Here is a 15,359-nt window from a genome sequence, read left to right on the forward strand (position 1 = left end):
TGAGAGCACTTCGGGAACATGATCATGTGCTATATAAATCACACGGTAAGATGGAAAACAAGCAGTAAGGAGATCAAATGAATACAGCAAACTTTATTAAGGGAAAGTATAAGGGACATTCCATCACTAAAATCACTTATCTCACAATATGACTCGCATTTTAAAAAGGAAACACAAGACCGGAAATTAAAATTAAAATGACAGTACGGGAAAAAAATAAATATGAAAATCTTGCTGATTAAGTTTTGTGTAAGATATTCTTGAAACTCGGACGGATTCCTTATATTGCCAGTGGAGCTGCGAGTGTGGGAGGGAAATACTGATGGCGGCAAGTCAAACAGGTAAGAAATGCAGCTTTAAAATAACAGGTGTACTTCCACAGTGATAGCTGCTGTCAACAAAAATAGAGAATATGCTTAGAATTTACGATGTATGCCATTACCTTGATAGGTAGCGGTTTATTGTCTTCTCTCTGAAGAACAATGATATACAGGTGTGTGTGTGTGTGTGTTTTGACTCGTACTAAAATTTCAGGACGGCAACTTCAGGGACAGTAGTTATGAAGGTAGTCGATGCTCTTCGGAAATGTGAGAATTTAAAGACAAGCATCCTGTTTCCAAAGTTATAAGACGATGTCTAGATCTCGCAGATGTTGGTTTCCCCCTCGAGCCGTATAGTTATAAAGTGGTAGCAGAGGTGCCCTCGGATCAAGAAACATAGTGTCCACGAGGTCTTGACAATGCTATGTAATCTCGGACACAAGACGCTATTCCCTGTGGTTCCCCATCTAGCCCTGGAGAGACTCTCGCCTCACAACTATGGCCTCAGGACGGCGAAGCTGTATTTGTCGACAACTCGTCCAACTACCAACATCTCCCAACTCTCGAGCAGCAAGGACACAGCGCGTGGAGACGCCTGATGGCGGCCATGCGGTAGTCGCGATGAAAGTACAGCAGCAGGCTGGGGTTCACGCAGGTGTTGGTCACCGTGCACGCTGTGGCGATGATGTAATGCGTCGACGTCACGGGCACGGAGATGGTCAGCGCTCCCACAATGCACTGCGGCATCAGCATCAGGACGAAGAGAACAACCGATGTGAGCAACAAGGTTAGCAGACGGCGCTGTCGAGTGTGCGCCAGAAGCGTTTGTCGGGAGGCACTGACAGACATCGAGCAAACCCCTGAGTTTTGAATAGGGAACTTCAACGGTCGAATGGAGGCACTCTGAGTCGTTTCCGGTTTTACCCTCAGTCCTCCATTCTTCGCTTCCTCCGCGCTGCCTCGCAAGGGAACCGAGTCCGGTATTTCTGCTTTGTACACTCGGGGTAACGTGTTGCAGGCAAGGGAGGAGCATATGCCTGACGGCCCGTGAGGGGATGGGACATTATCTGGTCTAAATGTCTGGTTGACCTGTCCCTCTCCACTTCCTGCAGCCACGTCGCGCGAAGGACATCCCCACCGAGCATCCTTGTCGGCGATCGGAGCATGGTCCATGGCTAGTCCACTTCTTCGCGTGAAGAACACCCCATCGGAGTCCGTTTTCTGAGAATGGCTGTGTCGAAGTTGATCAGGTCCGTGCAGGACGTTGGGGCTGACACGGCGCGATGCCGCCCTGGCTGTGAGAAAGACGCGAGTGTAGCAGATGGTGATAATGGTGAAGGGTATTCCGAGGAAAAGCACTCCGGATACAACAATGTAAGTACTGTTGTTGACTGTGGGCGCCCATAACACCCCGCAGAACACGTAGGTGTTAGTGCCATCGAAAACCGACATCTGTTTCCAGTAGAACAGCAGCGGAATGCAGAATGCGATGCTGACGATCCAAAGAATCGCCATGACCTGAATCATAGAAACAAATTTGTATCCAAATCATTACTTCAGTCTGAAACCACTTGTAGTCTGAACAATTACTTTTAAACAGTCTATCACTTCTACCACATTTTAAATTTCTTCTACCATAACCAGATTGCCTCAGCTCCCTTTAAAAGTGACCCGTCATTACCTTCCTAATGTGCTTGAAGATAGGATTGTCTGCTGAGCGGGAGGCGTGAACTATGTACCAGTAGCGGTCCAGCGCCACCACGGTCATGCTGAGTGATGTCATGATCAGGGACAGACATCCATGTTTGCTATGATGGAGCAGAGGGCGCTGCCTAGACGCCAACCGCCTGTTACACGTGCTGTCACCTTAAAAGGAACACCAAGAAGCAGCAGGAGGTCGCAGGCCGCCTGGTTCGCAAACACGACCCCAAACGTGGAGGACAGCTTTTTCATGCACCACGTTTCGTAAACCACCTGCCCGGGGACATTTTGAGCAAAAATTAGTATAAGCAGAGGCTTGTGAAAGAAGTATGCACTTTATGCATCATCATCATCATTATTATTTAGCTTATACTATTTGAATTTAATCAATCCCGAAGTACACATGGCATTTTACGAAAAGACCGTCGTCATAGATTAACATTGATATCTGCTTGTTGTTCCCCCCGTTGCCATGGAAACTAACCAAAGATCACCAGAACGCCAAGCATGCAAAATGTTTCTGTTGCAGCGATAGCTTTCTTATCCTTAGCATGTGGCCTTTAGTAGCAAAAGTATTATATTCTGATTTCTCTGTAAGCAAACGATTGAAGCTACACTAGTACCAGCTGGAGATGTCTGTAGACGGCCTGTACTCGCTTCTGAACACTTTTTTTCTGCAAATGAATGTAGATGACATGGGGTCTGAACCATGATTGTATTGAGGGTAAGTCTGCCGGGTGGAACGGGTTGAGTGTCTTAGGGTATTGTCGTTCTAACCATTGCTTTCCTGTAGAGATGTTACTAATTACCCTCTGTGATAAAAAAATTGTTATATCTTTTATAATGAACTTTGTCAACTGCAGCGTCTATTTATGTGTTGCCCTGACGACGACTCCCGGCGGACCAATAGAACTGGTACCACTCAATGAACGGTTGAATCAATAAATGAATTTATGATGTGGGATGGTATTTAATTTCCCTTCAATACAGGCTTATGACTTATTCAATGGAAACGTTTTTTTTTTTTTAAATCAAAGTTTAAAAGTCAAAGTACATATTATGGCAGCGTTAGAATAAAACACGTTCTTCTGTTCGTGTTTCTTTATTTCTACCCGATGTTCTTTCTTCATCTCTTCTTTGTCGATTGCTACGTCTTCTTTTGTTTCTCCTGAAGTCGAGAGAAATCAAAGCGACCTACTACATAAGAAGCAATATCCATCCACCAGACGTTTGATTGTAACCACTTACCCATATGTTTCCCACAAAACCAATAATCATGACTAGCGACAGGTAGACTCCCTCTGCTGCCAGCTGCCCTGGAGAGAGAGGGAGAAAAAAAATACTAATGCTTTATTTATTGCTTAAACAGTAAGAAGACAGGTTGTTATTATATGACATGGCCGAAGAGAGTGCAGAAATAAAAGGTATATTTTCTATAAAACATGTGGAAAATATTTTATATTTGTTTTAGATGAGGTTGCAGTAAAGAGGTTATTAAACTTAAGATTTGTAATGACATTTAATAGCTTACGTTAGAGTTAGATACTCCTTTAACAGTTTGGTCCCAAGTAACCGAAAAGTCACGTGCCTACCTTTACTTTTTTTTTTTGTGTGTAATAGTGGGTTAAATGAATACACCATAGAATCAGATAGATGCAATTATAATCAGAAGAACCGAGTATTGGGATCAGGAATACTAAATGACAGACCCGACAGAGACAAGCAGACAATGAAAGTCAAGATGACAAATGTACTGTACCTTCACTGACTGGGAAGTTGAACTCCGAGAAGAAAGTGAAGAAACTTCTGTTCAAGCGTTTGTCATACACACGTGACCCCATCGTGACAGGTCAGCACGAGGTTGATGCCTGGTGTTTGTTAAACGGCGAGATTTCAGCAGTCTGGTGTTATCTTTTCCGTCATCTGCAGAGCTGAGTTCAATTCTTCTTTGCTCTTCCTAGGAAGTCATTATGATGGCAGATAATTTGTAACATTATCATTTACACAGAAAAATGTCGATTGTTGTCTTATCTTGTATTCTATTATAAATTTTTTTTTTCGGGATTCGACGGAGAAAGGAAGACAAACAGGTAATGTTACTTCGAGATTGTCTCCTCGCGTTGGTGAGCTGGACATCAGTATTAACTCTACATCCAAGATTATGCCTTTGTTACTAACACTTTTAAAGTAAGAGGACACGATAATGAAAGTCACACGAAAGAGAGAGAAAGAAATAGAAAAAGGAAAAGAAACGGAGAAAAACATTTTGCCTTAAAGTATGAATTTATCCAAATCTCTCGTGACGACAAGAACAGAAATCTTGAAAAAAAAACTTTTCCAATTCAATTTTTTTCAATGAACTAATGCTCTTTTGTTCACACCAATCGTGTAATAGAGAAAGAGAAATAATATCTGAAAGCAGGATCTTTAAACAGGTTAGGCTGTTCTCTTTGTCTTTTCTTGCAGCATACTGTGAACAGTCAGTCATATCATACCGAACTTTAACAAACATTATGTGCATCTATCGAAGCCTCAAATCCGTTTTTGAGAGGTCTCTATCCACATTTTTTTAGTAAACATGTAAGCTGTGTGAACAAAAACATACACAGTACACGCAAACTATCGACAACTCACCTGTCGCTCCTCGTCCTGATGGAGTTCTATGTCTGAACCAAGAGAAGTCGATCTGGTCACAGGTGAAAAAGACAAAGAGGCATAAAATGTCAGTTTTCTAGAAGCTCTCCCCCGTGTCTCAAGATGCTCCGAGTTTCTGCCCCTGACGTCAACGGCACCTCGGTGTCAACGCTCCAGCACGTGACACCACCTTTGTTCACTTTATCGCCGACTGCGCAGACAAGATAATCAATTGAAACCAGTTTACTTGTACTTTTAACTTCATGAGGCTATAACGAAGGGAAAAGAAGAGAAGAAAAAATAAAGGTGAGATAACTGCTTTGACTTTTTTTAACCTGGACACATTAATCTTGCTTCTTTAAAATTAATTTTCAAAATACATCAGGTCTTCTAAGTGTCTTAATGTCCAGCTCACTTCATATCTTCACACCGCCTCTTCCTATCGGCTCCTCTTCTGATTCTTTCAGTCTTTGGATTCCTTGGGCCTGACTTCTTCTATTTAGTCCATGTTCCTTTTCTGTCTCAGGTTCTGGAAGATACTTCTACTCCAGGTTGGCCATAAAACTACTCTCCCTTCCTTAAAAATTACCTTTTTTGTCCTCCCATGTGTGTAAGTATGTTTTTCATGAGTTCAAGTGTTCTTTCAATGTGTGCGCCATGAAGTGCAGTAGAAGAATGTGCCCCGTAGAAATACCTTACTCTTAACATTTTCAGTAAATATTTTTCTTAATATCAACATTTTTAGAGTTTTTTTCTTCAAGATTGATTGATTGAGTTAGTTACATAACTTTGTTTTAAAAGAAAAGATCCCTAACACAACCTTATTGGTAACACCTATACATCACCAGCATAATTTTGTATTGATATCCATTGACTACCATAGTAAATAAATGAACCACTTGGTTAACAAAACCTAGCAACTTAAGGTAAATAAAGTGAAATCAGACTTGTCGGATCCTTTGATCAGTTTCAAGGATTTGCAACGTTGATCTTGGATCCTATCACGATTCTGTTTGTCCTATTCCTAAACTATCTCTTGGATCGCATTCCTAGCCAGGAAAGGCAGGAATGCTGCATTATCAGTATATAGTATGATGCATTATTAACTGGAAGTAAGAAATAGATAATAAATGTTATATGGAAATTATTGCACAATTCTTGTTTCTTATTTAATTTCTGAAGTATCAATATTTTAGTCGAAATACGCAGACATATTTGAAGTTTATCTTCTGTATTTAGACTATAACCGGTTTAAAGAGGCTCTCCTAATCTCGTAGTTATGAATCGACAGTAAGTCGTTATCCTGAGGCTACATGGGAAAATCAAGGGCAAAGGACTTACGTAAGTACTGTATGTTACTATAAACGGCTTTCAGAATATGAAGATATTACTTGATGTTACTTTACTGCAGGACCTCTTCGCAACTCCGCCGTACCTACCAGGGGTAAAACAAAAAAACCGTGGGGTCTCAACACCGCGTGACAAAATGCTTGTTCTTTTTGCCCCGAGGTATATAACTACAACAAACATTCAGATGCAGCATTCAGCTGATCACCTTACTCATAAATTTCAGGCACAACAAACATATTCACATTTTATATATTCTGTTATGTATGATGCGCACGACGTGTTTGCACATGCAGCAATTTTTTGAACAAAAAGAAGTGAGTGGATGAGTGGGGTGGTATGGTGAGACAGGGCAGAGGTCATTCATTATTTCTTGTCGATTTGGCGCGCAAGTTGCGCACACCATGTCTGCGTGAGTGTCCGCGCAAGAGAACAAAGTGCGATGTGCGTACAGCAGCTGGCGCGGCGCTCACCCAGCATCACTCACAGTCAGGCGTCGGCATCTTCGCGATTCCGCTCTCTTCGTCTGCAACCATCGAGAACATTGCTCACCCACAAGCCTGTTCATGCATCAGGGCCCAGCGGCTACAGAACTGACTGCAACGCGACGGTGTGAACAGTAGGTCAGAGTGACATACTAACAGGTAACTGACCTATATAGAGGTTTATGTTATGAAAGTAGCTTTATGTGAAGATTTTTTTTTTCATGGCGCGACTTTTGTCACGTATATCCCAGAAAGAAGACAGCGTGACATTAGATTCCCTGCAATCTTATATGTCTTCGCTAAATTTTGCTAAAGTAACAATCACATCGGCAGCTGCATGTGACCGGGGCTCTCATATGTTTATCATGTGCGCATCACGTGTGGACCTTGACCTGCTTAGCTTCTCGCGCTGACCTGATTCCTGCTGCCTAACCCCTACAGAGAATGTGTGTGCGTGAGAGAAAGTATATAGTGTACATGTCTATCTGTGTGTATGAGAGAGAGAATATTCAATGTCTGTGTGGGTGTGATGAGGTGTGTGAGAGGGGATATAAGGGATTTAGGAATTGCCCATTATCAATAAAAATGAACACACTGACCGTGAATTTAGGTCAACATAGCATCGACAGGGCCTAGCCATTGCAAGTAGGTCATATCTGTCTCAACAAACATGTCAACTGGAGCAACAGGCGCTGCACGCTACGCGAGGTCAACAGTCGTAGTTGATATCATGATGTGCAGCCTTGCGGAACTTACAGTGGTTTGACGAGTTAAGGAAATTAAGCAACGACTGTGTCATAGGTACGACTGTGTCAACGACTGTGTCATAGGTACGACTGTGTCAACGACTGTGTCATAGGTACGACTGTGTCAACGACTGTGTCATAGGTACGACTGTGTCAACGACTGTGTCATAGGTACCAGACTGTAGGGGTGCATTGTACTATAGGTCAAAGAACTGGCAGGTGAGGTGCCTCCACATTCCGTGACACATGCACTTACAAAGCAAGTGTCCAGACCCTGCGAATGTTACTTTATCTTTGAGGAATGTATATACTTCTTGATGTTGCTCCTGGACAACGACTTACTTTGGCTTCATGACTACAGCTGTGGAGAAGTAGGATCTCGACCATTTGACTTTATTAGCAAGGTGGCCTACCACTGGTCACTTACAGATACTCTTGGTATAATTTTTAATTCGACTTGAAGAATCTGAGGGAGTGTGCTGAATAACATGCACCACTTGTATGGACGTGCATATATATATAGTTGTCTAACAATCAGTACACGAGTGCACGCGACCTTTAACATGGGAAGTGCATCTGACAACCTCTTATATAAAAGCAATTTTTATATATATTTTTATCGTAGGTCACTGTATCCTGCCCTTGAACATCACTGTTATCAGCGATGAAAGAAGCATGCGCCAGTATCACACGCTTCCTACCTGGAGCAGCTTTCGGGGAGCCTGCCCACGTCATCAGTTTGAACTTGTGACCGTATCAGGGACCAAACGTATCACCCGTCTTCAGAAACTTTAAAAAAAAAAAAACCACCTCGAGGCTACCGTAGATAAACTTGGCATGTTCACTGCAAGCTTGGTCCTTGAATCCTTGTAAGAGTACGACCTTTTAAAGGTTATTTAAGTCTTCTTTTTTAAAACCTTTAATAACGGTCCATCTTGGTAACGTCTAAGGCTCGTGTCTGAAAATGACACTAAGTGAAATAAAGTATCTCTAACTGTGCGAAGAAGCCAAGCTTTTTTGGAAAGTCTGCAAATACGGTTTGTTTGTGAAGTCAAGTCGGTAGGATGACCAGTACAGGGGGAGGAGATGGGAGTCCGCAACTCCAGACTCAGCAAGAAAAAGGTCGCCATCCTAACAGCAATGTGTATTATGGGAACAACACTCTTCGTTCTCAGCTGTACGTTCGATGTGATCCTGGACAAGATCGAACACCTCAAAATGAAGCAGGTAAGTTATAAATATCATCTTGTAATTCTGTAGTGCAGGTTACGGATACTTTTGTGTTGTTTTAATAGCTGAGCTGATGCAGTCAGTTCAGGGAATTTCATACACTGACGGGTATAAATTATTATCATCAATCATCATCATCATCATCATCAGCAGCAGCAGCTGCAGCAGCAGCTGCAGCAGCAGCAGCAGTCGTGGTGAGTCGTGTCTACAGTTGTATGTAAAACTATTCGAAAGACAACGACCAGCAGTTACATTGCACACAACTCCAGTTCTAATAGTGTTCCAAGTTCCAAAAGTGCCCCTCACACTTTTATAATTTAAGTTATATGAATTAAACAAAATTTCAAGATCTAGGGACAATTATTTTTACCCTTTTTGGTGCATTTCAAATAAAAGTGGTTTTTTTTTTTTAAAATATTTAACTCACTTTTTTATTTTACATTTTCTATACTGTTCAATTTTGTTATCTTTTTTCGTCTTACTTTTTGACTCCATTCCCTTCTTATAGGTTGAATTAGGGGAGATAGCCTATAGCTTATTAGTCCCATAGCACCAGAGTTACCTCTATCTCCACTAATTTGGCCAATAAAATCTCATACAAAATTTAACAAAAAATTATTCTGCTACTTAAATTTTGCTGGAAACTGCCGAATTGTTGGAAATTATTTAATATTGCATTGTCACTGAAAATTAATGATAAACATTTTCAGACTTTAAGGAGAAGTGGGTGAATGCGAAATTCCCACATAGGGAGTTAATGAAAAAAAAAAGAAGAAACAAAAGTGTGCTGTAATAAAAATATGCGGAAAACGGTCTACTTTTATTTTAGTACCCACATTCTGAAATTGTGCGGAGTGATTTTATTCTCTGTTTTAGAACTGTAAATCACACCAATTATCAAAGAAATGTATAGAAGTAATGTATTCAATGTGACCACTGATCCTGGCTGGTTCTGCTCGATGATAAATGCTTCAAGTCGTTAGTGGGTGTGCCCATTCCTACCCTGTTTCTTTTTTTTTTTTCAAAAGACACAACATACCTAAAACAGCTCACTGAAAGGCGAGGTGAGTTTGAACTTTTGAAGTGTGCTCAGCTTGAAGCTCAAAATTAAAACTCGACAGAAATGAGAAAAAACGAATGTGACGGTTTCTAGACAGATGCGTGCTGTCGGCTCCGGATGTAGCAAATATTTGATGGTGTACACTTAGGTCAACACTTCGCTCACAAACACCTTGTTTCTTTTCGTGAAGAGGTAGCTACTGTATTATTTACACACACACAGCAAGAACCGTTAATGTAGATGATAACGTCAAAGTACACTGTTATCAAGTCTCTTGTGAAGACGACAATGGCAGTCTGAACTCCACCTACGCACGGTTATCATCTCGGACATAGGATAGCGCGTCCTTAATAACAGACACACGCACGCAGTCACGCACGCCAAAATATACGTAGGCAGGCGCGTGCACACACACACACACACACTTTCTCTCTCACAGAAATGCACTCGAACGCACACAAGTACCTCGTACGCATACACAAACGCAAGGAAACAACTACAATAGATCAATCAAAAACAAAAGATTGTTGTTGTTTACGCACACCCACATATTCATGCATCAAATAAAAATACGAAGGATAATAATAATAAATAAAGATTTATATGGCTCTTTTCAAATGATTTTCTCAGAGCTCTTTACAGAAATGATATCATTAACAACCATGTAGCCATATTGACAAATAACAGACACGCTCACTTCTACTTCTTGCAGATGTTGGCTTTGACTCCCACATCCTATTCCTTCGGCTACTGGGAGACGCCCCCGGTGCCAGTCTACTTTCAGCTCTATGTCTTCGACATCGTCAACCCGAATGAGTCCGACTTGGCGCCCCACCCATGCTGGTAGAGAAAGGTCCCTACACGTACAGGTAAAACATACCTGTGCTCGGTCAAGTAAGCCTTAGTTCAGGTAAAAGTGATTCAGACATGTTTCTGGAGACCATAAATATAAGGATCACGTGACTTGCTTGTGACTTTTAGAAGCTAACGACTCTGCAAATGAACCATGGGGAAAGGTCGGGGTGGCGGAGCACGATAGAGCAAAGACTGGGCTATGTTTTGATATATTTTACTAGAAATCTCATACTCAAGGTGTAAATATTTGGAGGATATTACAATATGAAAAAATATTTCTTAGTCACAGTGAAAAGCATTTTAAAGCAGCAATAATTTCTTTTACTTCTAAAGAACTGCGTAAACGAAATTTGTCCAGGGTTGCCCTTGGAGAAGTTCAACATCACCTTCAACAAAAACAATACAGTCACTTACCGTCAAAGACAGACGTTCATCTTTCAACGTGACAGATCTGTTGGAACTGATAACGACACATTCCTAACAGTAAACGCACCACTGTTTGTGAGTACTCTAGAATACTAAGTAAAGCCACACACACTGACACGTGTGTCCAACAAGCGTACTCTAGTTTTTCCTATATTTTGTCAGAAAATTTCTTTCAGCACCCACTCCACACACACACACACACACACTGACCAATCTTACACCCCGATTTCACAAAGGAGATATCTCCAGATGTAATTGCATTATTTATATATATATATATAAGATATAATCTAATTATTAAATTTATCATCTTTGGACTTGATTCTCCTGACCTGTTGACCTCACATTGCGGACTAACTGCTCACCAATTCTCAAGATTAAATACCTACCCGTGATTACTTCCCTGTCGTAGACGGTGGCCTCCCTTCTCCAGTACGAGTATTCCATATTGAAGGAAGCTGTGGAGTTTCTGCTGAACGACCTGGGGGAGGACATCTTTGTCAATGTGTCTGTACACGACATCTTCTGGGGTTACGAGGACAAGTTCCTGAAACTGGTGAAGGACGTCCTGGACACTTTCAACATCACTTCTGATCTCATCACTGGGTCCTTTGGCTACTACATGGGCGTGAGTTTGTCTACTTGTACATTATTTTGACGGTAGTCTTTTTAATGTTTATGGTCCTAGCAGATTTAGTTCCCGAAATTGTTCAGAATGTGAGTGAATTCATGTTACGAAAATGAGGCTGCGGTCTGTTTATGAGGTCTAAGAGTGTGTCTTAATACTGTAGCAGTAACGAAATGTTTATTTACTTATTATTCTCTGTAAAACGACTGTGTGTGTCCTCGTGCACTCACAAACACACTGACATATTGACGGAAGGAACTTTGATTGCTCTGATGTGACACTAGTTGTTGTACCATGCACTCCAAACATATCTGATTCACTAAAGCATGTTAGATTTGTTTATCTGATAACAAATTTTGTCATTAGCGTAATGGCTCCGATGACGGCCTGTATACAGTTCACACGGGTACAGACGACCTCAGCTACTTTCTCGTCATCGACAGGTGGAACAACAACATGTACGAGCGCACGTAACATTGTTGCAGCATACATCACTTGTCGTGCGGATAACATTGCTACTGAGAAAAAATAGAAGAAAATGATGGATGAGTGGATGGATGATATGAATAAACGAAGAAAGAATGAATAAATGGATGAAAAAGTAGAATGGATATGTGGAAGACAAGGCTGTGTGAAAGTAAGTTATTTTTAAAACGTGTAACACTTGTCTTCAAGTGCTGTGTAACTTCTTTTTCCAGAGCGAATATCCCGTTATTAACTGAATGAATGGTAAGATGATAATGGCACGAAAAGTAGAAGAATAACAGATTATATAGACAAAAAAGTGACCTGGTTTCGATGAGTAATGAGACAGTAACTGTATTATATCTTGTCATACGTACTTGAAATCAGAATGTGTATTATCACAGTTGACTCTGACGCTTGTTGTGTAGGTCTCTGAACTATTGGAGCACCTCAATGGCCAACATGATTAACGGCACAGGTGAGTTGCAGACAGCAATCACTGGATCTTGAGGGTTTATTTGGGGTTTACATTCATTAGACACTGTTCTGTCTTCGTTCCTGCTTGGTGGAACACACACACAACTGCCACTCACCTGCAGTTACAGTCTTTATATAACTGATGGTTACATGGGAGTCTTCGGTGGTGTGTTCTTGTGAGCTTTTTACGTGAAGAATAATTAAGTCAGTGACTGATTGCAGGGACTATTAATTTTCGTACTTTGTTATTTGGTTGTCAAATTTTGACAGGGAGGAACGATAATCGCTAATAATTTAAAAGAGTTCATCGCTATATTCGCAGTAAGTAACCATTTTTTTTAATTTTTTTGCAGTTTGCAAGTCTAACCGTTTCATTTGCAGATGGCTCACTCTTCCCGCCCTTTGTCACAACTGACCGCATTCTTCAAATGTACGACTCCAATCTTATCGGTAAGAATAATTTATTCGTGCCAGTCACACCAACGTGTGTTCAACGTGTAAAATAAAACAGGGGGTTCAGAGTATTTGCAAGAATGTTCATGATATTTCCGACTGTTGAACACTTAGCTAGACATGCGCACTCGCACTCGTCCCGAAGTCACGATGGGGTTAGGGGGTGGTTGTGTAAAATGTTAGAAATAAGTTTATATATAAATTCTACAAAGTAAGTTAATGTAAAGTTTTATCCAGTAGGGGATAGCTGCAAGCATTTCTACCGTAAACTGTCTCACTTTGCGATGACTCCCAGGTCTGTCGACATGGTGTATCGAGAAGACAGTTCCGTGTTGGGGATTCCGACCATGAAGTTTGTCGTGGACGACGATCAGTTCGCCAACGCGTCCATAAACCCCTGGAATGCTGGCTTTTGTACACCTAATACCAACTTCTGCATCCCTCCGGTGTTCTTAACTGTAGCGCCATGGGACACGGTAAGTGTTTTACATCCTCTCAATGTAGGTCTGATTGATTTGAAAACTTAACTAACTGAGCAGATTTTTTGTTGGGCTCTGTAGTTTTGATATGTCATTTTGATAACTCAATTGCGCATGCATTGTACAAATTAAGTAATTCATCCATATATCCATATATACTTGTACAGTCGAAAGGTCTTCTGCAGGTCACTGCTTTCTGTCTTGTACTTTGAATAGGAGCCCCGCTGTACGTGTCTTTACCACACTTTCTGGGGGCCGACCAGTACTACTTCGACCGTGTAAAGTGGGCTGAGTCCTGACAGAGTGAAGCATCAGCCTTATTTTCACCTTCACCAGGTGAGAGCAATCTTGTGTGGGACTGGTAGGTGTATGGATTCATGCATACAAGATACGAGGAAGATCGAGTCTTTAAAGTAGTAAAAGTATGAACGATTTTTCGCTCTTTTCTTTCAGTTGACAGGCGTTGCCTGTCAGCAGGACGACGATATCAGCTGAATATCCAAATAAAAAATTACACATTTCTGAGGTATGTAACCTAAGATCCATCCTGAAACCTTCGTTTAGAAGGGCTCATGATGCCATGATATAGGTTGCTATGAATATCTTGTCCACAAACGAAAATCGGGAAAAGGGAGCTAGGATTATACAAAGTGGTGATAGTAGAAAGTTTGGGTCACGGTTAGATACATGTAATAACCCTGTCCTAGCCCTCTTTTCAGATTTGTGTAAGTGTCCTGGTGTCTCTACCAGACGAAACTTGTCCCTCCATCTTTCACCTACTATTTATTAGAGAGTAAAATCTATTATAATTTGTTCCTGCACTATCTTAACGCTTACTAATGGGCTTCAGTCAATCACTATTATTAATGACTTGTTTTCACTTGCAGGAAGACCAGTAGTCTGAGCTTAGCCTATGTACCGGTTTTATGGATTAACGGGGTAAGTTTACCAACTACAGCAGAAAAGATTTGTAGCTTAACCATTCTTATCCCAGCTATGTTATCCCAGGGAATTGAGCTTTGTACAGCTTGTAATTAATTGCTGTAACTCCGTGCAATAAGAATGTGCTTTCTTAAACACAACATAAAAGTAGCAAACGTGTCCTTGGCGCAAACATGATCATAGAACTGATTGTAGTAATCAGTGCTGATGGTGTGGGATGGGTACCTGATTCCTTAGAGGGTTCAGGAAGGTGAGACAACGGAGACGATGGTACCACCCTCACAAACAAACGAGGACTGAAAAAAATCTCACTTCTCAACAACGGTAAGGTCTCGGGACTATCTTTACCGTACTGAATACAAGAAAGAAAGACCGCCTTTAACTGCACTCCTTAATTTCTTTTTTTCTGATACAGAGTTGGCAGATTCATCTGTAGAGGTGCTGGTGGACGAATGAGTGGTGAAATTACTCTTGATGAGTTTGTTTGCTTATGTGGGTCGTTGAGACTGCATGCTGTTGGTATGTCGACAGCTGGCAGAAGTGGATGATACGATCGCAGACATGTTCAAGGACCAGATCGAGACACCACTAGCCATCGTGACTGCTCTGCATTATGCGTGTTACGGCTTCGGACCGCTGCTGGCCCTCGCGCCCCTGGTGTGGATCCTCGGTAGACGAATGCGCGCCAGAAGACAGGTAAGTAACGATTCTGCCAGGTTTAGTTTTGCTTTGGTAGTAAACACTAGACTCTTAATTTCTATTATCCTCTGGCATGGTGAGATAAAATTTCCTCCAAAAACACACTTCTAGATAATTTTTAAAATTTTATTTGTACCCTGCCAAATATTTTCTTTAAAATTCTGTTTTCAGAAGCAGATGGTTCCAGCTTCTTTGAACACAACGCAACAGGAGAGAGTACCTCTACTAAATGATCAAGCTTAGCCAATTTTCTTAATGCCTTGTTTTAAATATTTCTCGTTTTTTACATTCTGGAATAAATTCTTATATTAAAAGTGTTTTTAAAAACCAGTCTTTTATGTTATTGGTGTGTGAAAGTATGGTAAGTTATTTTCATCTGAGGTCTGGTTTGCAAGCAAGAAATGTCTTCAGC

At 41.2% G+C, this 15,359-nt stretch overlaps 2 protein-coding genes across 3 annotated transcripts; one reads left to right on the top strand and one right to left on the bottom strand.

Annotated features, from left to right (window-relative positions):
* Positions 1–91: 91 nt before the first annotated feature.
* On the bottom strand, positions 92–4,925 carry LOC112559990. 2 transcript variants are annotated; one of them, XM_025231526.1, is made up of 5 exons: positions 4,656–4,925; positions 3,781–3,978; positions 3,270–3,332; positions 2,002–2,294; positions 92–1,838 (listed from the first exon to the last, which is right to left on the bottom strand). In XM_025231526.1, exons 4-5 carry the CDS (start codon positions 2,101–2,103, stop codon positions 864–866), a joined length of 1,077 nt encoding a protein of 358 aa, XP_025087311.1. In that variant the 5' UTR covers positions 2,104–2,294; positions 3,270–3,332; positions 3,781–3,978; positions 4,656–4,925; the 3' UTR covers positions 92–863. The 2 variants fall into 2 exon arrangements, with proteins under 2 accessions (XP_025087311.1, XP_025087310.1); XM_025231525.1 differs by having other exon boundaries at positions 3,270–3,337.
* A 3,394-nt stretch (positions 4,926–8,319) lies between these two features.
* On the top strand, positions 8,320–15,274 carry LOC112559608 (scavenger receptor class B member 1-like). The gene is given in 15 exon segments (XM_025230943.1): positions 8,320–8,460; positions 10,236–10,338; positions 10,341–10,392; positions 10,600–10,615; positions 10,712–10,879; positions 11,217–11,432; positions 11,799–11,890; positions 12,326–12,375; positions 12,756–12,824; positions 13,068–13,303; positions 13,523–13,642; positions 13,760–13,832; positions 14,194–14,245; positions 14,780–14,944; positions 15,119–15,274. Coding segments are annotated over 11 exon segments (1,209 nt in total). The 3' UTR covers positions 13,589–13,642; positions 13,760–13,832; positions 14,194–14,245; positions 14,780–14,944; positions 15,119–15,274.
* Positions 15,275–15,359: the final 85 nt, after the last annotated feature.

Source organism: Pomacea canaliculata, linkage group LG3, assembly GCF_003073045.1.
Source record: "Pomacea canaliculata isolate SZHN2017 linkage group LG3, ASM307304v1, whole genome shotgun sequence".
NCBI lineage: Eukaryota > Metazoa > Mollusca > Gastropoda > Architaenioglossa > Ampullariidae > Pomacea > Pomacea canaliculata.